Here is a 26,025-nt window from a genome sequence, read left to right as displayed (position 1 = left end):
GAGCGACAGGATGAAAATAGAACATTTAAATATCACAATATCAAGCTTGTTTTCTGTTTAGAAACTACAAACGTAGGAAAATTACAAGTAATCCCCCATCTTTTACTTGTCTTTTTACTCTTTATTTTAGGAGTTTCTTTCATGAGCGCACGGGCGGGTAGTGCGGTGAATAAAGGCTGATTTAGTGTGCCAATGATTATGCCGCCGCGTGCCAATCATGGCACGCGTGCCTGAGGTTGCCGACCCCTGCTCTACAGGCACAGACAGCGGCTTGGCGTTCAGCCACTGACATATGCAACGCTATCAAATGACAACTTGAATGGAGTTGTTGGTGAAATTCTTCAGTCAACCACAAATGCAGGTGAACGATATGTGCATGGGAGCTTGAGGTCACGTGGGTTACGCATTCAAAGGTGGCGCGTTAGAGTCTGCAAGAAATTGACCCTATTGGACGGTCCTTCAGAAGACGCCATGCAATACGTAGACGAGTTTACAGTGTTGCAACCCCCAATCAATTATGGTGAGTAAATTCCCAACAATACAACTTAGAATAAATCAAGTAGCACAAAGTCAGTAATCCATTTCTTAAAATCCACTTGGATGTGATGGAAGAAGTACTTACTTTATCTAAATAAATTAAAAAAACACTTGATTACAAGTAAGTCCTGCATTCACAATTTTAAATTAACAGCAAAATTGACTTAACATAAAAAACAAAAGATCTCATTATTCACAATTTTCTTTTAGTGTTGAATTATTCATGCATAACCTTGGCCTTGTTATACTTTTCCCCAGAGGTGGAAAGTAACTACCAGTAAATACATTTACTCAAGTACTGTATTTAAGTACAACTTTGAGGTACTTGTACTTTATTTGAGTACTTACATGTCATGCTACTTTAAATTTCCACCCCACTACATTTCAGATGTACTTTCTACTCCACTCCATGTATTTGACAGCTTTAGTTCCTTTTCAGATGCAGATTTGACTCAATGGATAAAATAACAAGCTTTTAAAATACAAAACATTGTTAAAGATGGAACCAGTGGTTTACAACCTTTTTGGCTTCTGACATCATAAAAAAGCAGTCGGCTCACAGTTCACATGTCTATGAGTTGTTAACAGCTCCACCAGTGACCAGTGATTTTTCAAATCATGTGAGAAGTTTAGAGGGAAAAATGTGAGTCACATGGTTTTATTTCAATAAATGTTCAAATGATCCAATATTTCAGCAAATGTCAAAGATTAGAGAAAAAGTCCAAAAACTGAAAACCACTGGACTAAACTATCCAACTGTATATAAAGTAGTTGAAACTAGCTCCACCTCCAGGAACTACAACACTAACATGCTGCTGACACTGATGCTTCAGTATTAATCTAATCTCTAATGATGTCATATATAATAAATCAGTCAGAGGGACGAAACCGCTACTTCTACTGTAATACTTTTACATCAAGATCATAATACTTATGTACTTTTACTGCAATACTTTAACTACATCAAGATCATAATACTAGTGTACTAAAGTATAGTATAATAGTATAGTACTAGTACAAATAGTACTTGAAGTAGGATTTTTCATACAGGACTTTTACTTATAATGGAGTATTTTTACATTGTTGAATTGATACTTTTACTTGAGTAAAGGATCTGAATACTTCCACCAGTTTTTCTCACACATAATTGACTATGACTTTAATTTCTCTTAGGCACATCGATGGAAACCACAAACTTGTGAGGTGGAGGATGGTATTCCACGGCTGTGTTGATGGTTTCAGTCGAACCATCATCTACCTTGCTTGTCTAGACAACAACAGAGCCTCTAGTGTTTTGTCACTATTCATTGCTGGTGTTCAGAACTATGGAATACCGTCCAGGGTTAGATGTGATCATGGACTGGAAAACACTGGTGTTGCCCGTTTCATGCTCTTCAGGAGAGGATTGAACAGACGTAGTGTCATTACTGGCAGGTCAGTGCATAATCAAAGAATTGAGAGGTTATGGGCAGAGCTAAACCGAGTAGTATCATTTCATTTTGTTAACCTTTTCAACTTCATGGAGGAGCATAGTGTATTAGATTCACTTAATGAGCTCCATTTATTTTGTCTTCATTACATTTATTTGCCACGAATTCAAAGAGCTGCCACTGAATTTCAGAACCAGTGGAATAACCATGGTCTTTCAACACAAGGAGGGCAAACTCCTCTTCAGTTGTGGCAAAGGGGCATAATAAACAACGCAGGAATGCATAACCCAAGTATGAATGGTATCTGTGATGTAGCCAGTGGCTTTGGTGTTGATAACAGACCACTCTCAGAATTACAGACAAATAATGTCGTTATTGTTCCATCAATTAACATTAACATTAATGACACAACAATGGATATAGTTCAGCAGACTTTTGATCCATTTGAAGATGATGGAAATCATGGTATAGATTTGTTTCGCAACCTTGTGCATTTTCTTGAAGAGAGGCATTCCTAAAACCATAGCCATATTGAAAACAAAAAAGGAAACAAAACCCCTCTCAACATTTTAAGATTTGAAAAATAGATTAAGAGGACATTAACATCAAATAAAAGGTCCACAAAGGATAATTACTAAGCGTAGTTGTGTAATGCAAATCAAAATGAATACTGCCAATCTTTGTCATAGTACAGCATTACACTTAAAAATACTGTCATATAAGTTCATGGTTGCTGTTATCTTCCATTACATGAATCTTTGCTGTGTATGGGATGTTAAGATGTTTTTCAATGTTATTCTGTGAGCTCATACCGCTGTTTACATTTTACAGCCATGTTTCTTACTTTAAATATTCAAAGAAATTGTTACCAAAAACATGAAACATGTAAAACCATTTTATTGACACTTTTGGATCTGGAGAACTCAAATTGACTTAACTCTTAACATATGTCATTCTTTGTTGCATAGGATCACTAAACTAACAACAGTAATACAGCATCAGTGTAATCTGTGAGAAGAGTTTTTGTCTTCACTGAACTTTCTGAAAATCTGAACTGTACTAAAGAAATAACACCTTATTGTGTGTGTATTTTTCCCAATAAACAATGTGGAATGATATCCAAACTAAAAACACGTGTCATGAACTGTTTTGGGATGAGAGCAAACTTGACAGAATACTGTTAAGGAGGACTATGGAGCCAAATCAGGGCCAAAAGTTTTGCTAATTTGAAAATAAAATTTGAACCTGAAATTCTTTTTTTACAGTTTCAGTATCAGATCTTTTTTTCAGTCTCAAATCTTTTTATTTCAGTCTCAAATCTTTTTATTTCAGTTTCAAATCTTTTTTTTTCAGTTTCACGTCTTTTTTCTCCACTTACAAAATTTTTTTTCAGGTTCAGACTTTTGGCCCCGACCTGGCGTGGGGGGCGTGGCATCATGAGTGACAGCAGAACAGAGAAGGCGGGGGACGGTCCTCAGTCATGTTGCCTTCAGGAAATGTAGGTTGCAGAAGTTATCAGTAGAAGTATGATTCAACACTGTATATACACTATATTCACGTGATTGGCAGTGGAACAAACTGATATTAGTGACACATTTCTGTTTAAAAAGCTGTTTTAGACCGTACTTGGCACCAATCGCAGTATAAAAGCAATAAACTATGCCAGACTGTACAGTTCAACACCCACACTTTAAAGTTTGACATTTCAGTATCGTTTGCGATGTCGTCCGTTCCGCCAGGACAAGCCGCGGGCCCCAGCACTCACCCGCGGCTTGTCCTGGCGGAACGGACGACATCGCAAACGATACTGAAATGTCAAACTTTAAAGTGTGGGTGTTGAACTGTACAGTCTGGCATAGTTTATTGCTTTTATACTGCGATTGGTGCCAAGTACGGTCTAAAACAGCTTTTTAAACAGAAATGTGTCACTAATATCAGTTTGTTCCACTGCCAATCACGTGAATATAGTGTATATACAGTGTTGAATCATACTTCTACTGATAACTTCTGCAACCTACGTTTCCTGAAGGCAACATGACTGAGGAACGTCCCCTGCCTTCTCTGTTCTGCTGTCACTCATGATGCCACGCCCCTCTCAGGTAATGCCACGCCCCTCTCAGTTGATGCCACGCCCCCCACGCCAGATCGGGGCCAAAAGTCTGAACCTGAAAAAAAATTTTGTAACTGAAAAAAAAGAAGTGAAACTGAAAAAAAAAGATGTGAAACTGAAAAAAAAAGACGTGAACCTGAAAAAAAGATTTGAAACTGAAAAAAAGATCTCATACTGAAAAAAATAAAACTGAAAAAAAAAATTTTCAGGTTCAAATTTTATTTTCAAATTAGCAAAACTTTTGGCCCTGATTTGGCTCCATAGAGGACTGCCCACGAATTAAGCTATGCCGAAACCATGGGTATTGCCCAATGCAAAGTCCATGTTTTCCTGAAAGTCTCTGTAAGAAGCATGCAGTGGTAACTTCAAACAATTGATGCAGGTGTTTGCAATGGGCAATTTAGAGGTGAATCCTGCGTCATGCTCTTGGTGAAGGAATTCAATTGAAGGTTGTGGAGAGAAGCCAACTGGTGGAACAGCATCGGCTCCAGTGGCAAAGGCAAGAATTGTCCCCAGCTTGTGTGTTCCCTCTTGATCTGAAAGAAAGCAATACATTGGAAATTAGATTTAAAAAAAAAAAAAAACACTGCACGCATCACTAGGCCTACTCTTAACTGATATAAAGTGACAAGAGATGAAGTGCATTATTAATCTAAAGTGAGCAAATATTTCATTTCATACAATAAATGCTTATATCACTTCCGAATTAACCTTCTGCATCTGTTAAGTAGTCCCTCCAAAAAGGAACAACAACTTCTTCAGCACGCCTTTTGTTGCTGCCAACTGGTGATAGGCGGATGGTGAAGAGGTTGTCAACCAGGTCAGCTGTGAGGGTTGTAGGAGACCAGCATAGAAGGGGACGAAAACTCTCCGGGTGAACTTGGATTTTGTCCAGCACACCAAGTGTTCTCAGTCCATCCCGAAATCTGAGTAAAAATCACACTTATTTTTTAAAGTGTTCTGATAAGTGACTTCAGCTTTAACAAAAACGTTTGTTTTTACATCTCCACATGTAGCAGATGAATGAATCAAAGAAAAAATATAGTTAAAAATCTTAAAATATGCTAATGTATTGTACTTCAGGTTAGTTACAAAAGTAAAGTATGTGTGTCAAATTCACATTTTTCAGGGTAGTAACCAGTGGTGAAAGTATTCAGATCCTTTACTTAAGTAAAGGTATACCAATACTACAATGTAAAAGTACTCCATTACAAGTAAAAGTCCTGCATGAACAATCCTACTATGGTAAAAGTACATAAGTATTATGAGCTGGATGTAGTTAAAGTATAGCAGTAAAAGTACATAAGTATTATCAGGTTGATGTAGTTAACGTTTTGCAGTAAAAGTATTGGTGTGGTCCCTCTGACTGATATTATTATAGATTACATCATTAATACTGAAGCATCAGTGTGTCAGCAGCATGTTAGTGTTGTAGCTGCTGGAGGTGGAGCTAGTTTCAACTACTTTATATACAGTTAGATAGTTTAGTCCAGTGGTTCCCAAGCTAGGGGTCGGGCCCCTCCAAAGGGTCACCAGATAAATCTGAGGGGTCGTGAGATGATTGATGGGAGAGGAAAGAAGAAAGAACAAAGTTTTGATACACAAACCTGTTTTCACTTTTTAGACTTGGCCAATTCATGTGCAGGGTAGACATGGTCTAGCTAGCACACCAATACTATTTAAACATAAATGGCCCACAGAAAACCCTGAACACAAGGCAGTCTTCATGGGTTTCAGTTCTTTAGGAGAGGCAAAAACAAGTTAAAATGTACCTCTCAAAAGGACCACGCACTCTGTGTATCACTTGGAACATCAGGATGTCATCCACAAGGAGATTCTTGTCTTCCAACCTTCGCAGTGGCCTCAGGCAGCCAGCATTGGCCAAATACTCCTCAATTGGCTCTGTTGTTGCTAGCAAATCTTCAAATGATGTACATTCTATGACCTTCCAATAGATACATTAAACACCAAAATTTGAAAGGGCCATAATTAATAAAAAAAATGAAAGAATTCATTGGTATTGATAAAGATGCCCATATGCCACAACATATTGTAAAACTGAGAAAAAACAATTACCCTTTTAATTTTTTCAGACAGAAAGCCTGCAGGAGGACCGCCGTGTACAAGGCTTACTGCAATGGCCCTCCCTGCAATGAAGTACCTGTCCTCTCTCATGGCTAGTGAAAATAAACATTTTATTTGACAGTGCATGTGTACAAAAAATTGACAAAAATGATGTAATAATGATGTAATAAATACATACCAGTACTGTCAAAGGCCAAGTTCAATTTGCTTCCTTCCCCCTCAAACATTGGAGATAGGGGCAAAGCTTCGATAAGCAGCCTTAGAAATTCTCTTCTTGGTCCGCCCAAGTCCACAGCCTCTTCAGGGACGCCCATATCATCAGAAAACCGGACAGAAATAGTGTGACTTGGATCGTATGTCCCTCGTTTAAAACCTCTAATGGCTCCGTCCAGGACTGTGGACCGGTTAATGTTAAATTTGCATTTCCTCAGATGGTTTATTTTTGTTGCAAGATCTTGCAAAATATCTCTTGCTGGTACCAAGCATCCTGTGGTCCTTCTGAAACAAACAATAAAGTATATTAAAATATATAAAGTATATTAGTAAGCATTCAAAACAGTACAAAGTCAAGAGGGTGTTATATGTAGTACAATAAGAGAAACTGTGTAACCTGTGTTCCAAGCATGCTCAGTGGCATCTGCCATTAAAGTAACTTCTGTTATTAGTCTTAGGAGTCATTTCTAAACAAACAAAAGTAATCACTCTCTCCAGGGAAGAAGGTATACGCCACTCAGTGCAGCTGTGTGGCTTACCTAAGTGTTGTAATAGTATTGGACAACAGAGCTCAATGGTACAGATGAATAAGATATCAGGTATATCATTTAACTTTGGCATACCAGTACTGTCAAGTCCCAATATACACACTGTATGTGAGCATGTATGGCACCTGAATTCAGCAATAACACAACAAAATTGTGTCTTTTCAATTGGCCACCACAAAACATTTGCTTTTTGTAATTACCTTTCACTCTGCAAGCTTGCTAGTATAGTCTTGTTCAATTCCTCATCATCAGAAGACATGTCAGACAGTGCAGCCATTACTGAAAGGTAGTTATCATAGTTTTCTGATTGGTGGTGTGTTGACGTAGAGGGTAATGTAGAACAATGACTTGCTGGAGTGCTGCTCTGGTAGGGTGAGCTTGAGCTGTTTTGACAAGTCAGGACCAGAGTTGGATCAACTGAAGTTGTTCCTCCAAATGATGAGACAGAAGGCAGACTGGTGGAAGGGCAGTTTTCCAGTGAGCATACTGGCAGCTGACTAGAAGAACTGCTTACTGAAGTGCTGCTGTGGTTGGTTGAGATACTGCTTTGATAGGTCAAGGCAGGTGTTTGAGTGAATAACGCTCCACACCCAAGTGATGAGGCAAAAGGTTGAACTGCAGAAGTACAGTTTGGTGGGGAGGCAGAAGTTGGGCTGGTGAAACTGTCTGAAGAGGCATATTCGTGTCTATCTCGTGTTAGAGATGAAGAGCGCAGCTGCCTTGTTGAACCAGGGTTTTCCTCACACATGTTGTCTTCACTGCTATCGCCTACAATATCATCCTTGGAAAGACAAAAACATTTTAAGATATTAACTTTTAACTGTAAATGGAACAGTACCTGGAAACACCAAGATTTATAATTGTATTTATAAGAATCACTTTTGCTGTCCATGTTTGAAAAGTGACATCTCCCACGAGTACCAGTGTCCCCTCCTGATTTTAGTTCAGGGTTGGTCCAACTAGGCAACTGCCAATTTAGTCTGTGCTTAGATTTGACATTTTTAAAAACAGGCATTCCAACTCTGCACTAGTCTATACCAGTAGAAAAATGACATAGTTCCTTCCTCATAATATTCATAGCTACAAAGCTGAAACAAAAGTTGAAGAAGAACAGAGATTACAAAGTTTACAACATTAATCTTCATTCATTATATGCACCAATTATGGGTTGTTATTATTATTACAATGCTCTGCAGGTTAATCCAAATGTGATATAACATACCAAAATTGGCTTTGATGGTCTGATGTAGAGGGCTTTCGATTTATATACTTTATGTATGAGATTTGCATCCAGCTCTTGTCCAGCACGCAGTTTGGGCGATATCAATCTGTTGCCACATGCCATCAGAAACTCTAGGCTGAAAAACAGTGGGTAAAATTGCAAAAGGTTAAAAAAAAAAAAAAAAGGTCCACAAAAACCTTTTTTTGGATGAGGGCAAAAATGCACACAAAAGACATATTGAAACTGATGCACTGACAATCTATTTTTTTATTTCCTCTTTAATGATGTATACAGCAGAAAACCAGCAGTGAGAAAAATAAATAAGGTGGAATGTAAGCGGAAAAAAACAAATCAAATGTACCGGTACTAGTATGAATAACTGGCTTAATAGTTTAGGTTTGATCTGCTGTATACATAATCTGATTACATGCAACTTTCACTGCTGGAAATGACATGAGATATCCTTTAAATTTTTTCTAATCATTATATCAGTTTGGACTTGATATAATAAAATAAAAGTGCTTACCTCACATCAGCACAGAGTTTTTCTCTAAAGGCATCCCTTATTTGTTCATTGACAGTCCTCTGGTCCCAGGATTTCTGGAATTCAAATCCATTCAGTATATGTCCGTGTTCGTGTAACTGTTGCTTTGTGCGATGCTTGACAACAACACTGCTTGATGGCTTCGGAAGAAGGATAATGTCTTTGTTGAAAGTATCATGATAATGTGTTTTCGCCCTACAAAACAAAGCAGACATTATATTCAACACATAAAACATGACAAAACATAGGATGCTGTATTTACAGAGTCCTCCTACAGCTCTTTTACAAAAAAGTTGTCCGTCATTTATTTCATCATGCATGCCCTTTGACACTACTGCACTAAAACTGGTGACAGAGACAGAGTACATCAGACCTTATGATACCATCTACATTTGAATTAACAAGCTGATGGATGGAAAAGAAAACAGAAAAGTAACACTTTTTTTTTTTAAACTTAAAATAAAGCACTGACAGTATCTTAAGAAGGTTGCTTATGTTACTGTCACTTAGGGCTGAAGAATGCAACACTGGTCTGTATTGTTATATTATAATAGTCTATGTTGCATAAAACACAACTCACTGAACTATTTGTTATCATTTTGATTATTTAATTCTTTATTGATTTCATAAAATATTCAAATCTTTTTAGATTAATTTGGGGTTTTCATAAGCTGTGGGCCATAATCATCAAAATTATAACAAATAAAGGCTTGAAATATCTCACTTTGCATGTAGTGGGAAATAATATATTTGTTTCACCTTTAGTTGAATTTACTGAAACGAATTAAGTTTAGCAATATATTGTAATTTTCCGACCTTCACCTGTATATTATGACCAATAAATAAGAGCATAATATATGTCCCGTATCAAACCATATCAAGCTCCGGGGATGTTTCAGGTATGAAGGACTGTGCAACAGATGCCTGGCTCCTCTGTGACTTTATATTACGTTTGTGGAGGGTCCTGTTTCCTCTTTTAGGACGAGGTGGGGTGTCTGGAGCCTCTGGAGACATCTTGACTTGACTTTTTTTTTTGTTTAAAGCCGCGCGTGTCGGTGCAGTGAGAGGTACAGGCTGATTTATGGTTCCGCGTTAGACCAACGCAGAGCCTACGGCGCTGTACGTTGCGGGTCGCCGCGTACCCTACGGCGTAGACTCTGCGTCGATTTAACGCGGAACCATAATTTAGGCTTAACTAAGCAACGGAGCGCAAAGCGAGCCGTCTGCAGGGCAGGCAGAGAGCGCACCAACACATGTTGCTGTCTTTAATATATCCTGTCCTTTATTTTGTTCATTATTGTTAGTTCGTTGTTCATGTGTGTGCGCGTGTGTGTGCGTGTGTGACAGACGTGCATGGGATAATTGTAAAATACGGAATAAACTGCGTTCCGTATTGGTTCAATACGGAACGCAACTTTTAATTCCCAATTACGTAACAATTCCGTATTTCAAGGGACGGGTGGCAAGCCTAGACTGTTAGTAGACTGTCAAGTTAATGTAACGTCACGGTGTTCGGTGCTCACCTTTTCCTCGGCCGGGAGTTCCAGTTCCCAAAGTGTTGCCGAGTCCGATATTGCAATGACTGCTCTTGTGCGGTTGTACTTGTACGGTTAGCTGCTCGGCCTGGCGAAGCGGCTTGGGAGTTACCAGGTCTGAAAAGTTCTCTCAGCTGCACCTCCACTGCGCTGTGAGACACGTTAGGTGCAGCTGAGCCTGTCCTCTGTCGCTCAAGGGACGAGGACAAGGATGTGACTGTTTCAGGGGATGATAAAATATTTGTTAATACCCCAATGGCTTGCTGCAGTACCCGCGTTTCATCCATGGATCTATTGGTTTCATCTCCCATGCTTATTGTGACCCAAATGGCGCTCCTCAAGCTTCTCAGCCAATCACAGCGCGATAAATGACCTGCCTTCCGTTTCCACTATACTCCTTCCGTTTCAACTATACTTTCATTAACATACATACATTCTTCATCCACATACATACATTCTTCATTCACATACATACATTCTTCTTTTACATACATATATTCTTCTCTTACATACCTATATTATTCTCTTACATACCTATATTATTCTCTTACATACCTATATTCTTCTCTTACATACCTATATTCTTCTCTTACATACATATATTATTTATAGTTGTGCGTGAGAGCAAAATGTATGAATGTGTGTGTTAAAATATATAAATATGAGAGTGAAAATGTATGAATGTGTGAGTGAAAATGTATGAATGTGTGAGTGAAAATGTATGAATGTGTGAGTGAAAATGTATGAATGTGTGAGTGAAAATGTATAAATATGAGAGTGAAAATGTATGAATATGAGAGTGAAAATATATGTATGTGAAAGGAGAATGTGTGTGTGTGAGAGGGTCAGAATGAATTATGGCTTGTACGGCCCCTCATATATATGTGTGTGTATATATATATATATGTATGTATGTATGTATGTATGATATTTCTAGCACTGGGATGGCAGCACCTGTGTGCAACTGGAATCAGTCTGACCAGCACTGATCCTCCTACGTGATTTGTAGCAGTAGTAAGGACAGGCGACGTGTGACTGGGGGGTTAATGAACACAGTGTGAAGGGGCTGCTGCCGGACTGGCTGAGGGACTCGTCTGCTCTCCAGTGAAACTGTTCACGTCGGCTTCCTGACTGAACGTCTTGCTCAAGACGGGTCGGTGTGTAAACGTGGTGTTGAAATCCTGCGTGGTGAAGACTGCAGCATCCTGTTGTTCAACACCTTTAAAACCAGCCTGGCCGACAGCCCCCAGTTACAGTTCTGTGTTTATAACGGCCTTGTTTGAATAAATATATCAATAATATTTGCATATCGTTGTGATTGATTAAAGGAGACCTATTATGACATCTAATCCCTATTTTAAACAGGCCTTGAATGTCTTAAAAACAAGCTTTTGATTGTTTTTGCTAAATAAATGAGCCATGTCTTTACCTTCCCATTCTCTAACCTCATTATCTATGCAGGATTTTGAGTGGGCGGGGCTATGATAATGAGGCTCTGTGCTGATTGGCTGCCTGAATGACGCGATAAAACGCTATGAAAAAATGGCGGAAGCTCTGGCCGGCGGAGTTAGTTGTGGGCGTGGTTTCAAGCAACCGATGTAAATCGCTCCCGTTCTTTCTTTCTTTCTTTCTTTCTTTCTTTCTTTCTTTCTTTCTTTCTTTCTTTCTTTCTTTCTTTCTTTCTTTCTTTCTTTTCTGGCTCATTTCCCTTCCTTCCTTCCTTCCTTCACGTACATTGTGCATCGATTTAACGCAGAACCATAAATCATCTTTACACAAAAACGTCATCAACGGGAATTTATCGTTTTAACCGCGAGATACAAATTCTTACCGTGGGGAATTTTTTTGACGATTTATCGTGAATGGTAAAATATGGCCCATTCATCTAAATCAGGTGCTCTTTGGTGGGAAAAAAGGATGTCAAAAAAAGAAAAAGAATCCAAGGCACTCCTCTTCAAATACAAAAAGGCCTTTATTTGAAATGGCCATTTCATGTACTGTATTTTTGCGACCATTAGGCGCATATAAACGTGTTATTTTTTTTTTTTTTTAATGTGCCGCGCGCCCAATGACGCAATGCGCCCATTGTAAATTCTACACCGATTTACACCGATGCAGAGCCTACGGCGTAGGTTACGCGGCGACGCACACTGTACGCCGTACCCTACGGCGTAGGGCTGCGTCGATTTAACGCGGATCCATAAGGCGGACGTACTTGAGGCCACCATGAGAAGTTAAAGGGAGGGGGGCGCGTGAATTGCCCATGTTCGCCCAGCGGCGGCTCCCTGGCGGGGCTCCTGGAGCGGACGGGGCGACTCGGCCTCCCTACGAGAAGGAGACGCTGCTCCCGGGGGGAGCTGCGCCACAGAGGCTAGAGGAACCACCGACCGAGCGGCAGCCGATGCGGGGACGCGTCGACTGCCGCTCGGTCGGTCGGCAGGCTCCGTCGTTTAGTGTTTGGCTGGACTGTTGTTCGGGCTTTTGCAAAAGCCGGCATCATTTCCGAGGGGCCGTACGGCAGGAAAATGACTCGGCTGCAGCGCAGCCAGAGAGCTGCGGGCTCTGCCCGTCGCAGCTGATCAGTTCTCTCGGTCTCAGCTGATCAGGCTCGGATGAATGCAGAAACGGTGGATGAAGATTTCGATGGGTTTGATTAATGTAATAACTTAAATAAAGTACAATCAAACTAAGTTTTGCTCCCGCTTTATTTTTAATTTATTTTTTTTCGCTCTATATGTGTGTTGTGCGTGCGCGTGTGTGTGTGTGTGTGTTGTAAGGTGGCGCTCCGTGTGTGTAGACGGCACCTTTTCAGTCGGTGCGCCATGTGTGTATTTTAAATACAGAAATGACACAAAAAACTGAGGGTGCGCCTTTCCACACGGCGTGCCGAATGGTCGCGAAAATACGGTAGAAGATTAAAAAAGTGGGTTACAGTCCACGCGTTTCGGCCACAGCCTTCCTCAGGAAGTAACCCACTTTTATAATCTTACCAGGAATATTTGTCTTATTTCTAGTTAAAATGTCTCATTTTTAGTCAAAAAATCTCATTACACTTAAAACAAGAGTCATTAACAGAAAAATAACTTATTTGACAATTTTCACCTGTCTCAAGTAAATTTTCACTTGAAATAAGTAGAAAAATCTGCCAGTGGGACAAGATTTCTTTGCTTGTAATGAGAAGATAACCTTGACCTGAACTAGTCTTGGTTTGATCCTCTCTGGTCTTGGTAGTGTCTTGGTTTCTCGGATTAGGCGGTCTTGACTACAAGTCAGGATCATCCCTCCATGATCCTTAACTCCTATGCGGGATCCCAGGGACCTGCTGGAGCAGTTCTACCCTGGCCCAGACAAGGCCACATGTAAACAAACAACCACTTTCTCTGACTCCCGTAGAGACACCAGTTGACCTGAAACACACATCTCATAAATATGTGCTGTGGTTCCCTCACATGTCCGTGTGAGGAGAGTCTGCAGTCTGGACGGCAGCTTTTGCCCTCGTTTAGCTGCACAGCAGCATCCGGGCCGGAGCTCGCTCTCACCCTGGACTCACACTGAAAGCGTCACAGGCGTCATATCCTACGGCTGTCATTCATAAAAATGACGATACAAATGAAATGTTGAGAAAAATGTTGAAATATCGAGATTAATGTTGAAGTACAATCTCGAGAAAAAAAACAGAAATAAAAGGGAAAAAAAGAAGAAAAAAAGGAAAAAAAGAAGAAAAAAGGTCAAACGTTTTTGAAAAAGCTCCAGGAGCCACTAGGGCAGCACTAAAGAGCTGCATGCGGCTCTAGAGGGTTGCCGACTCCTGTGCTGCATCGATCCAACGCAAAATAATCAAAAACAGTGCTTATTAATCACAAAACACAGTTTAAACATCATGACCAAACCCGCTACGACCCGGTGTGTCAGTGTTCACCGCTGACAAACGATGACGGTTGACGTTGATCCAGGACCAAACTGGTTAAGGAGCATCAAATTCTCATCTCTCATCTATGCAAAAATAACGCTAAAATATAAAGAAGGCTTCCTATAGTGAGATCAATGGTGAAATAGGAAACTGAAGATGTGCAGCTATATAGAATAGAATAAAATAGAATACGGTAGAATAGAATAGAATACTTTGTCAATATACCTGGGTACAGTGAGTTTGAAAGCAGCATCACCTCTCCAGTGCAAGACAGTGCAAACAATAAGAAATATAAATAATATAAAAATATAAAAAAAGTTAAGGTGCATTTGAATAGTGAAATCAAGACCTGAGATCCTATTTACAGATAATAACATAGTTACACATGTGAGGAATATTGCACAGATAGTCCGGGAAAAAGCATTGCACGGTAAAAACAGTAATTGCACATGAAGGCATTCACATTTTGTTCAGAATGTTGTTATATATAGATATATGTAGGCTATATGCACTGTGTTCACTCCAGTTCTGCAGTTCAGTTTGAAAGCCACTGCAGGCGTCAGCAGTGCGTGCAGCGTTCAGTTTGAATCCAGTTTAATGGAGCGTCTTCTTCTCTTCCAGGCGTGCTGGCTCAGGAAAACCTTCCCGGGGACCAGTTCGCTCACGGCTCTTCCTACATAGCCGCCTCCTACGTCAAGTTCGTGGAGAGCGCCGGGGCCCGGGTGGTGCCCATCCGGTGAGACGACCTGGAACGCAGGCTCAGCCCCAAACTCCACAATCCCACCTTCACAGAGGACTTTGAACGTCTCATATGTCACTGCAAAAACTCAAAATCTTACCAGGAATATTTGTCTTATTTCTAGTTAAAATGTCTCATTTTTAGTCAAAAAACTCATTACACTTAAAACAAGACTCATTACCAGAAAAATAACTTGTTATTTGACAATTTTCACCTGTTTCAAGTAAATTTTCATTTGAAATAAGTAGAAAAATCTGCCAGTGGGACAAGATTTATCTTTTCATTACAAGCAAAAAAAATTATTTTTTAGAGAGACTGTCTCATGTAACTTTAATTACGAGTGAATGATGCAGAATAAGCTGCGTTTGTATTTCTTCATCAGCACCGTTACGCCATAACTGTCACAGGAAGTAACCAGTAATGATGAAAACCTTGATGGGGTCGTTTAGGGTCACAACCGCTAACGTGGTCCACAAGTGTCAAATAATATATTTTTATTTCCAAATAAAGTCAGAGATTTGTGGATAATTAATTTGTTTCTTGTTTGGCCACCAAAATCTTAACAGTAACTGGATTACACTGCAAAAACTCCAAATCTTACCAACAAGAGTCATTACCAGAAAAAGGAAAGGAGAAAACAAGGAAAGAATGTACGAGGGGAGGAAAGAAAGAAGGAAAGGAGTAAAGAAGGAAGGGAAGAAGGAAGGAGAGAGCAGGAGGAAAGGAGGAACAGGAGAATTAGGTCATTTTGACCCAAAGACAGTACAAGGGTTAAAAAACGACTTATATATAATAAACTTCTTTCTGATTCTGATTCTAAATTCTACTGACTGATGATTGAAATATTGTTGTGTTTCTGTCTCTCTTCTGCTCACCAGAATCAACCGCACAGAGGGAGAATATGCAAAGATATTCTACTCAATAAACGGGTGAGTTGTTTTCTCCCTCTGGTCTGATGATGAAATGATTCTCCTCTAAAGCTGCTGCAGCAGAGGGCGCTGTTCTGCAGGTGCAGGCTTGTAGCCATGGCAACCGTTTAAATGGCAGTCATCTGTTACATTCTTCTGGCCTCTGTTTCGTTGAGTTTGCAGAAATGTGGTCGTTTTTGACGTAAGAGGAACCGGCTGTTTGGCTGAAGGTTTTTCTCCCACTAGGGGAGTTTTTACCTGCCATTGTTTATGTAATAACTGCTCGGGGGTTTATGTTCTGGGTCTCTGGAAAGATCCCAGAGACAACTTCTGTTTTAATAGACGCTATGTATGTATGAATGAATGAATGAATGAATGAATGAATGAATGAATGAATGAATTTTATTTTTGTGTCATGTCCGAAGACCCATCCCTTACAGCAGTGTCTCCCAACCTGGGGTCCGGGCCCCCCTGGGGGGGCCAGAGATCTCTGGGGGGGGTGCAAAACTTTGTCTGCTTTGAGGACATGCAGTTGTACAAATTATATTTGCACATGTTAAATAAATAACACACCTAATGGAATACAGTAATCCAAGTCTGTATAAACCCACGTAGAAATATTTTGGTCATTTTAGAATACTAAGTTATTTATCAGGATAAAAACTTATTATTATATCATTATTCAACATTTAATCATACTACTACTCTGAAAGGTTGTTAAAGGAAAAATGTAAAAAAAATGTTGCTCTCATATTAAAAGAGACATTTTTCTGAAATTATTTTATGTCCTTGCAATTATTTTTTGTGCGTATTTTATACATTGGTGACACAAAATGAAGGTGAGAAAAACAAAGTCATATGTATACAGGGTAAACCGAAGAGAAATGTATAAAAAAAACATAATTAATGTTCATTTTTTTCAATTAATGGTTTGTAACGAATAACTTTACTCTTTTGCTGCTAGTACGTACGGGTCGGGGGCCCGGCTGGTCTTAGACACAAGTAGGGGGGGAACAAGGAAAAAAGGTTGGGAACCACTCCCTTACAGGATTATAAGACACCAGAAACAGAAAATCATCAATACACAATATCACACGCAGTTAATTGGGAGCTGCACAATGTACACCGGAAAAACAAAATAAATTAACCAAAAACCAGACTGGATATTTTTACATATATGTTACTTTTCTTCGCCTATCCCACGCTTTCTCCAAATAGTCAGCAAGTGCAAATACTTTATGATCAAAAATCCATTTGAGTCTCTCAACATCGCTTACCCACATCAAATCCAAATTCTTACATCTATCAAATAATTTTTGTGTAATTTTATGTAAATAAAATTGAATTGAATTGAACAGATGTGCTGTGTCGCGCTCGTCTGAGGTTTTGAGTTTAAACCAGCGTTGATGTAAGAAAGCGACGTCACTTTGAGCTGTCACATGGTGTCAAAAACAAAAAACCAAAGATGTAAAGTCACTGTGGTGTTTTGAGCGGACAGTTGTTGCTTTTCAAGTCATGCTTTGGAGAAAAGTCAGGTTTCCTCACATCCCCCTTACAAGATATGATAAATGATGTTGGTGTGAGTAAAGTTCATCAGGCTCAGAAGCTGCTGCTGAAAGTCATTTGGTCCTAGTGCTGGGCGGTATGACCAAAAATGTATATCACGGTATTTTTCAAAATCATATCGGTTTCCCAGTATATCCCGGTATTTTTTTTTCATGCACAACTGGGTGTTAACCACATTTTCTAATAATTTGGAAAGGAATTGCTGCAGTAAATTGGCTTAGAATGGCCTATTTTACTGTCAGGAGGAGGATGCCTAAATCAAATAAATTTGATTTAGGCATGCTTTTCAAAGAAAAACATCTTTTACAAAATTACAAGGTAGAACATATTTATTGAACATAAAAAAATGAAAAATTTTTAATTTCCCAGCATTATGTTGTTTTGGTTCCACCTCCTGGTGAATGTTGGTAAAATTCTTATGGGGTTAGTTTTTGGTTGGCCAACGATTTATGTAGTGCGCAACGTTACGGGACAGAGCGGCCAGTCTATTTCCTTATTTTACAACGCCGTTATTAATTGTTCGGTTTTTTCCCCACTTATTCCACCGAACACCGAAAGTGTTTTTTTGCCATTTTCGGCCGAACAATTTCGGTTACCGAACAATCGGTGCATCACTACAGTCCCCTCACAAACAGTGTCCAGCGGCGCTATGTTCTGCCGCGCAGCGCGGTGGAACGTAGCGCCGTGCGGCGTTCCCAACGTTGTGTACGCTACTGTACATACTCACCGGTATTACGGTATATGAAAAATTCATATCATAAGAAAAATAAACACCGGTATTCGGTATGAACCGGTATACCGCCCAGCACTATTTGGTCCAACATCTGGATGACTTTAATCCAGCTGTAATTTCCAGGTATTCTGTAAAATCCAGGTTATTTTCCTCCCTGACATGGTTGTTTCCTCAGACTGTTGCTGCCGGGGGGAGACGTCGACATCCAGACGTCGCAGTACAGCCGAGCCGCCAGGATCTTCTACCACTTGGCTCTGAGGGTAATAAACGTGCGTGGAGTTGGACCTGGGTGTCCTGCCGGGGCCTGTTTTTCACGTCCTCCCCCTCTCGTCCTCCCAGGCCAACGATGCGGGCGACTACTTCCCCATCTGGGGAACCTGCCAGGGCTTCCAGCAGCTCTCCGTCCTCACGGCCAACAGGAACCTGCTCACGCTGACCGACACCAAGGCGGTGGCGCTGCCCCTCACCCTCACCGCAGGTATTCTTGGAGAGATTTTAGTTTAGTTTAGTTTATTTTGTTTTGGTCATTTACATTTTAAGATGTTTGCATATACACACTGTATATGTACAGTATACACACAGGTATAAATATATATGTACACATTTCCTTTTTTTTTTTTTTGACCAAAAAGGTATAAGCTGAAGCCTCATGGCTTATTTTGCCTATCCTTTTCAACAAAGGCAGACTTCAGAAACAAAAGATACTAATAAGAAGAAAACGAAACGAACGAATAAAACAAAGAAAATAAACAAAGAAGAGAAGAAAATAAATGTGGTCACTCACGATTTGAGGATAGCTGCAGGAGGAAAGTTGCATAATTTAGACAGTTTAATATGAAGATAATTTATATTAGTGTTCTATATTTATCCATTATTTTAGATTTATAATTTTTTTTAAATTTATTAATTGAGCTACTTTTTTTTAGTTCCTCATCCAGGCGGTTCCGTTGTTTCACACCTTCGACACTGATACACCTTGACATTTTTTTTGTTCTATTTTGCATTATTTCATCATTTATTATTAGGGCCCGAGCACTGACAGTGCGAAGGCCCTATTGTATCTGTAGGAAATGTTTTTATTTTCCCTCTTCTGACGAAATGAAGGCTTTTTTTCCCCCTAAACGTGCCCAAAAAGTCACCAAATTTTGCACCAAAAATGCAAAATGTGATATTTAATGGTTTGCATTAATGGGCGTGGCCTAACGGCTCAACAGCGCCCCCTAGAAAACTTTGTGCCTCAAGCCCCAAAATACGGTTTGACGTACATGCACGAAAATCGGTACACACCTGTATCATGTCACAACTTAAAGAAAAGTCTCTTGGCGCCATGGCCGAAACCGAACAGGAAGTCGACCATTTTCAATTAATCATAATTTTGTCGCAATTTATGCCATTCCTTCGGCAGTTAATACGGCCCGAACCGTAACCTGCACCCAGATGTGTTTTACATCAAAATATGCGTCTCCATCCTGCGACGATGCGCATTACTTTTCTCAGTCAAAAGTGTTACCGTGGCGACGATAGACGCAAAAAAGCACGACCCCCCTTCATGTGATTGGTCCATATTTGATAGTTCTCCAAAAGTCACCAAATTTTGCATGCAAGGCCTGGCGATACATATGATATTTCATGGTTTGCATTAATGGGCTTTGCCAAACGGCTCAACAGCGCCCCCTAGAATACTATTCTCTGCCATAACTTTTACCATAATTGGTGAAAATTAGCCCCACTCCTTCTTCTGATAGGTTGTCCGATTTTCTGCTATAACTTTTGAATGGTTTGACACAGGAAGTCGTGGGTGGTGTCATTTCTGATATGCTCATGGGGGGCGGTGGCCGTGAGTGCGAGGGCCCGTTCATCGCTGCTTGCAGCTTTAATTTTTATTATAGCTGCTATTTTTTCTACCCGCTAATCTCTCACAGCTCACAGGTCCAGTTCACCAAAGACCTAAACGGTACGTAGCTGAAGAGGCGACTGCTCGTCTCCTGACTCCACAGACTGTGATGTAGCTGTCGCTCAAAACAAACAGATAATGAAAAGCCAGCTCCTGATTCTACAGATGGGTCAATGACGAATAAGGATTTCCAACAGGTCAATTTTAAAATAATAAAAAAAAGAATATCTATTGCAGTAGTTCAAACATTAAGAATGTTGTGTACACATAAATTCATATAAAACTTTTAAATGAAGTGATTTCAGAGTTTTTTGTCAAGATGAATTGGCACTAGCCTTAAAAAAAGGTCATGTGGTGCAACCATGATTCATATTAAAATAAATTCCCTTAGCATCTTGAAATCTTTTTTTTTACAAGTTTTCAGTATTTTACAAAAATGGTTGTTTTTTTAATGGTCGCGTCTCATGATATTTCATAAAATGGACATCAGTCAAACTTTGTTTGTATATCATGATGGAAATACAACTACAAATGTGTTGCAATCTTACACACTACAAGACACTAGGGAAATCATGCCAGATAGGGCTGAAGATTGATTTAAAAACATTTAGAGTGATTTCAAATAGGTTTTCAAAACAAGAGTCATGGTCGCACCACATGACATTTTGATGCTTAAAACAACAACAAAATCCGAAATAACTAGTATTTTTCGTAAAATTGAAGTGAGTCCATATGTGGGACAGGTAGGTCATATATATGATTATTTTTTTTATCCATTTAAACCTTTTTTTGAATTGAAAAAAAATTAGTTTTTCAGAAAATATATAGGCGTCACGTCATTGACCCAGATATATATAGAGGGGACACGTGTGGACCTGAGTTGTGCATCTAAACGCTGCTGTTTGTCGTCCCAACATCACTGCTGACACAAACGTTCCTCCGTCCTGCAGCCGCCCACTCCAGCCGTCTGTTCCGGGGCTTCCCCAAAGATCTGCTGCAGACTCTGACGGACCAGAACATCACGTCCAACTTCCACAGCTGGAGTCTTTCTCTTCAGGTATCCACCGCGTCTCCCCCTTTTCACCTGTTTTCCTCCTGAGATGGTTGTTACGTCCTGCTCAGTGATCCGGACGGGTTTGGGAGGTTTCTTCTCCTCCATCACTGCAAAAACTCAAAATCCTACCAGGAATATTTGTCTTATTTCTAGTTAAAATGTCTCATTTTTAGTCAAAAAATCTCATTACACTTAAAACAAGAGTCATCACCAGAAAAATGACTTGTTATTTGACAATTTTCACCTGTTTCAAGTAGATTTTCACTTAAAATAAGTAGAAGAAATTTTACAGGCGGCAGTTGATGCAAATCCACCAGACCAACGAGCGCTGCTGCCGTACTGAAACATCTACACTTACAAAGTAATGCTTTATTTACTGTTTAAAGGAAATACCAATTTAAAAAAAAGGAAATTCAGATTTAACAAATAATTGTTAAAAATAAGTGATCAATATCTTTGTAAATTGCACTTCTCCTGAGACAAAATGTAAGCAGCAAAAAAAAACAAAGAAAATGGTGTTTAAAATTAATTTTTTCTGTGCTGATGACCTTAGTTTAATATCAAAGTTACAATAACTTGTGAATTTAACTTTTATTCAATGACTTTGTTGATGACACATCTCTACACTGCAAAACACAATGTGACAATTTTCTGCCAGTGGGACAAGATTTATCTTCTCATTACAAGCAATAAAATCTTGTTCCACTGGCAGATTTTTCTACTTATTTCAAGTGAAAATCTACTTGAAACAGGTGAAAATTGTTGTTTTTTTCCAGTGATGAATCTTGTTTTAAGTGTAATGAGATTTTTTTACTAAAATGAGACATTTTAACTAGAAATAAGACAAATATTCTTGTTAAGATTGTGAGTTTTTGCAGTGATCCATGTTACTTATCCTGTGAAGGACAGAGTCATATTGATAAGTTCAGAAAAGTGTTTTTTATTGTTGTGTTTTGATGTATTTGATGTAAGCCCAGTGGATATTTAAAGCTTACAGAAGGCTGCATTTAACTGCTGCTATGTCATTCCTGCAGTATTTCTGCAGGTGTTTTGGTCACTGCTATTATTTGTAATATATTATATTATTTGTAATCAGCACAAATTATCTGTCCCCATATGATAAAATCCACCATCCCCCCTGATAGTTTTTTACAACTCCAGTACTGCAAATAACATACTTTTATTTCCAAATAAAGTCAGAGATTTGTGGATAATTAATTTGTTTCTGATGGCACCAACAAAATCTTGCTTAGGGGCCACCAAAATCTTAACAACAGTAACTGGATTATAAATGAAAGAACAATGTGTCTGAACTGTGCAGAACTACAGCGGAAACGCCAAGCTGAGGAGGTTTTACAAAGTCCTGTCCACCAACAGCGATGGGAAGAAAGAATTCATCTCCACCATGGAAGGTATTTCACGCACAGATCTGCAGTCAGGAAGATGTCGACGTCTTTGTCCTGCTGGACTTCAGTCACGAACACAAACGGTGACCCTGCATTCTGGAAAACGGGCCATTAGATGGCGCCAGAGTCCCATGGAAACCTTTCTAAGTGGAGCAACAGTAATAAACGCAGTTTGTCACGATAATAAAAGCAGTTCTGTAATAGTTTCGTTTAATTTTAGTTTAGTTTAAGTTTATTTCAGTTATATATACAACAACAACAAGGAACAACAAGGAAGAGACAGTTTTTTTTTTTCAAATTGACTGTCAAGTGTGAAGACAAAAGAGCAAAAAACAAACATATAATATATACATATACTGTACATACACTTTCATACATACATGTACACGTATAGATGCATATACTTACACATACATATCTCTTTTCCCCTTTTTTCAATTACAGCCATAACTCCCAAATATAAATACACATAATGATTTTTTGAAGTTCATTGCTTAAGTTTGAGATCAACACTCTTCCACAGCTGGACCCCTTTAAAAGAAATACATCTTCTTTAACTTCTTTTATGACTTTTGGTAACAAAAATCTGCCTCCACCTCTGAACTCATATTTACTCTCAGACGCCGTGAAAAACTTCTGCACACTGTCTGGTTTTATTATTCCCTTTTTCCCTTTAACCTTGTACTGTCTCTGGGTCAAAATGACCTCATTCTCCTGTTTCTCCCTTCCTTCTTTCCTTCCATCCTTCTTTTTTCCCTTCCTTCCTTCCTTCCTTCCTTCCTTCCTTCCTTCCTTCCTTCCTTCCTTCCTTCCTTCCTTCCTTCCTTCCTTCCTTCCTTCCTTCCTTCCTTCTTTTCTTCCTTCCTTCCTTCCTTCCTTCCTTCCTTCCTTCCTTCCTTCCTTCCTTCCTTCCTTCCTTCCTTCTTTTCTTCCTTCCTTCCTTCCTTCCTTCCTTCCTTCCTTCCTTCTTTCCTCCCTTCTTTTTTCCCTTCCTTCTTTTCTTTCTTCCTTCATCCCTTCTTTCCTTCCTTCCTTCTTTTCTTCCTTCCTTCCTTCCTTCCTTCCTTCCTTCCTTCCTTCCTTCCTTCTTTCCTCCCTTCTTTTTTCCCTTCCTTCTTTTCTTTCTTCCTTCATCCCTTCTTTCCTTCCTTCCTTCCTTCCTTCCTTCTTTCCTCCCTTCTTCCCTTCCTCCTTCCTTCCTCCTTCCTTGACCCAAAGACAGCACAAGGTTAAACATGATTTTCATTGTTTTATAATAAACCAAGTCTCTAAACTTCAGAATATGAGAATAATCTACTAATACCAGGGATTGTATGGTGTTAAACTCCAGTGAAAGACAGAGATCTCCTCTGGTGACCGTGTTTCTGCTCTTCCTCAGCTTACCGATACCCTTTTTACGCCGTCCAGTGGCATCCGGAGAAAAGTCCCTTTGAGTGGATCGATAAAGCGGGGATGGTTCACTCCACGTCTGCTGTCAGAGTCAGTTTCTACGCCGCCAGCTTCCTCGTCTCTGAAGGTAACGCACCACACCATAGACATAAACGTAGACGTATAGTATATTCTTATAGAGTATAGAGACTATAGAGTCTTTGGAGCCAAATCACTGCTCTAAAAGATACTAAATGCTACTAAACTACACCAATTACATTGAATTAATAAAAACCAATTAAATTAGTACACCTGTACTGCAAAACTGTAATGACTCAAATGAAACAAGTTTGAAATGTAAGAACAGATTCAACATTTATTCAAACTGCATGGCGTAAACAGTAGGATAACAGTGCAAACAGCAAAAGGACTATTGTCCTCAAAGTTTTCCAAGCTTATAAAATCACAAAGTAGAAAAAAATACAACCTGATAAATAAAGAAACAGGACAAATAAATAAAAGTTCACTGAAAATAAAAAAAAAATCAGTGATGACCTCTTCTAATATAAATAAAATGTGAAAATTAACCTGTGGTTGGAACATGCCACAAATTAGATACTATTGCAATTTTTTTTTCGTAATAGTCAAACGTTATATCAAAATGTAACAACCATTTCCTTCTGTTTTTGCAGACTCTGCACATAATAGATGATGTTTGCTCCTCGTCTCTCTTTTTAAATCCAAACCAGTTCCGGATAACGGAGCTGGAGCCTCGTTTAACAACGAGCTCCTCGCTCTCAGATCCGCCTTCCGCCATGTTTGTTACACAAAAACATCATAAACGTCATAAACCGTCTTCTCTAAACTCTCTGAGAGGAAAGGCAGCAATGAGGTCGGCCTGACGTCTGAAGGAACGAGACGTCAGGAGATACAGCAGGATCAGGGTCACCAATTACCGTATTTTCTGGACTATAAACCGCTATTTTTTTCATAGGTTTTCAACCATGCGGCTTATACAAAGGTGCAGCTATTCTGTGTATTTTTCTTCCACCGCTCGGGGCGCTCTAACCGGAATTAGAATCAAAACTAAGACAAAATAAATGCAAAGAAAAATACACTACTTCTTCTTTAGCAGATAGAAGTAGAAGCAGATTTCAAACAGATAAATAGATAAATAAATAGTGGTTATTTTCTTAGGTTAGGTTCATACATGTACATCATTTACAGTTCAAAATCATTCTGTACATGTAGTAAATATCTAATCTAACAACATAAATATCTGCGTCTTGCATATCTTTTTTTTTAAATAGAGCGGATGCGGCTTATAGTCCAGAAAATACGGTAAATGCCGTCCCTTCTTCAGGCACCAGGGAGGTGATGAAACTGCTTGATGGTGACCGGTCTCTCCAGGTAATTCCTGATCCCTGTTTTGTCTGTTTTCTCCTCCAGCCATGAAGAACCAGCACCGCTTCCCGAGCCCGGCCGAGGAGGAGCGAGCTCTGATCTACAACTCCGCCCCCGTCTACAGGGGCATCAGCGCCGTCTTCGTGCAGAACTATTACTTCCCCTGACGAGCCGTCCTGCAGGGAAACGGACGCAGCGTCCCGTTCCAGCGCCGGCTCCGTGTCGTCGCTGCCTTTAGTCGCCTCCAGTCATTCGTGAAATTCAGAAATGCAAAACAAAACCATGATAGAAGAAAACAAACTCACCATGACAGAAAAACCTTAAACCAAAATAAAAACACAAACATGTACAACTCTGAATGTGGAGAAAGTTGAGACACTATGGAAGAGATACAAAAGTATTACTTACATTTACCTGCAGAAAGTATGAACCCAATCTAAACGGTATTTTGTTGCATAAATCCATTTCTACAATATAGAAGTCAGAATTCCCAGCATGCACCGCTCTAGAATGTAAACGTCGCCGCCATATTGGATGTTCAAGACTGCGCTGTAAACTAATACAAGTAAATTGACTTATTTTCATAAAGCGCCTTTCTACAAAGAAATGTACGTTTTACGTCTCATTTATTCATTCACACACGCACTAATATACTTGGGAAACGGTTAGGCACCAAATATAATGTATTTAATTTTCTCAGATGGCAAAAATAAGAACTTTATTGATCCCACATAGGAGTAATTCATGTTCTATCAGCTATAGAGAACAAGGTAGTGCCGAAAAACAATATATATCTCCCCTCACAAAAATAAGAATGTT

At 39.4% G+C, this 26,025-nt stretch overlaps 2 protein-coding genes across 2 annotated transcripts in view; one reads left to right on the top strand and one right to left on the bottom strand.

Annotated features, from left to right (window-relative positions):
- LOC133449232 (gamma-glutamyl hydrolase-like) overlaps positions 1 to 25,780 on the top strand; it is a 35,381-nt gene extending 9,601 nt beyond the window's left edge. The window contains exons 2-9 of the mRNA XM_061728363.1: positions 14,756 to 14,870; positions 15,752 to 15,802; positions 18,256 to 18,340; positions 18,420 to 18,558; positions 20,925 to 21,031; positions 22,350 to 22,440; positions 23,813 to 23,950; positions 25,252 to 25,780. Of these exons, the coding sequence (XP_061584347.1) occupies positions 14,756 to 14,870; positions 15,752 to 15,802; positions 18,256 to 18,340; positions 18,420 to 18,558; positions 20,925 to 21,031; positions 22,350 to 22,440; positions 23,813 to 23,950; positions 25,252 to 25,373 (848 nt within the window). The 3' untranslated portion in view covers positions 25,374 to 25,780. The remainder of the gene's footprint in view (positions 1 to 14,755; positions 14,871 to 15,751; positions 15,803 to 18,255; positions 18,341 to 18,419; positions 18,559 to 20,924; positions 21,032 to 22,349; positions 22,441 to 23,812; positions 23,951 to 25,251) is intronic.
- Positions 4,357 to 10,535, bottom strand: LOC133449075 (G2/M phase-specific E3 ubiquitin-protein ligase-like). The gene is made up of 9 exons (XM_061728207.1): positions 10,213 to 10,535; positions 8,672 to 8,884; positions 8,142 to 8,281; positions 7,124 to 7,736; positions 6,341 to 6,657; positions 6,154 to 6,254; positions 5,850 to 6,022; positions 4,789 to 5,003; positions 4,357 to 4,613 (listed from the first exon to the last, which is right to left on the bottom strand). Exons 1-9 carry the CDS (start codon positions 10,533 to 10,535, stop codon positions 4,357 to 4,359), a joined length of 2,352 nt encoding a protein of 783 aa, XP_061584191.1.
- Positions 25,781 to 26,025: the final 245 nt, after the last annotated feature.

This window comes from Cololabis saira, chromosome 8 (genome assembly GCF_033807715.1).
Source record: "Cololabis saira isolate AMF1-May2022 chromosome 8, fColSai1.1, whole genome shotgun sequence".
NCBI classification, from domain to species: Eukaryota; Metazoa; Chordata; class Actinopteri; order Beloniformes; family Belonidae; genus Cololabis; species Cololabis saira.
The sequence above is the reverse complement of the archived record's forward strand: the minus strand, read 5'-3'. Positions and strand labels throughout refer to the sequence as shown.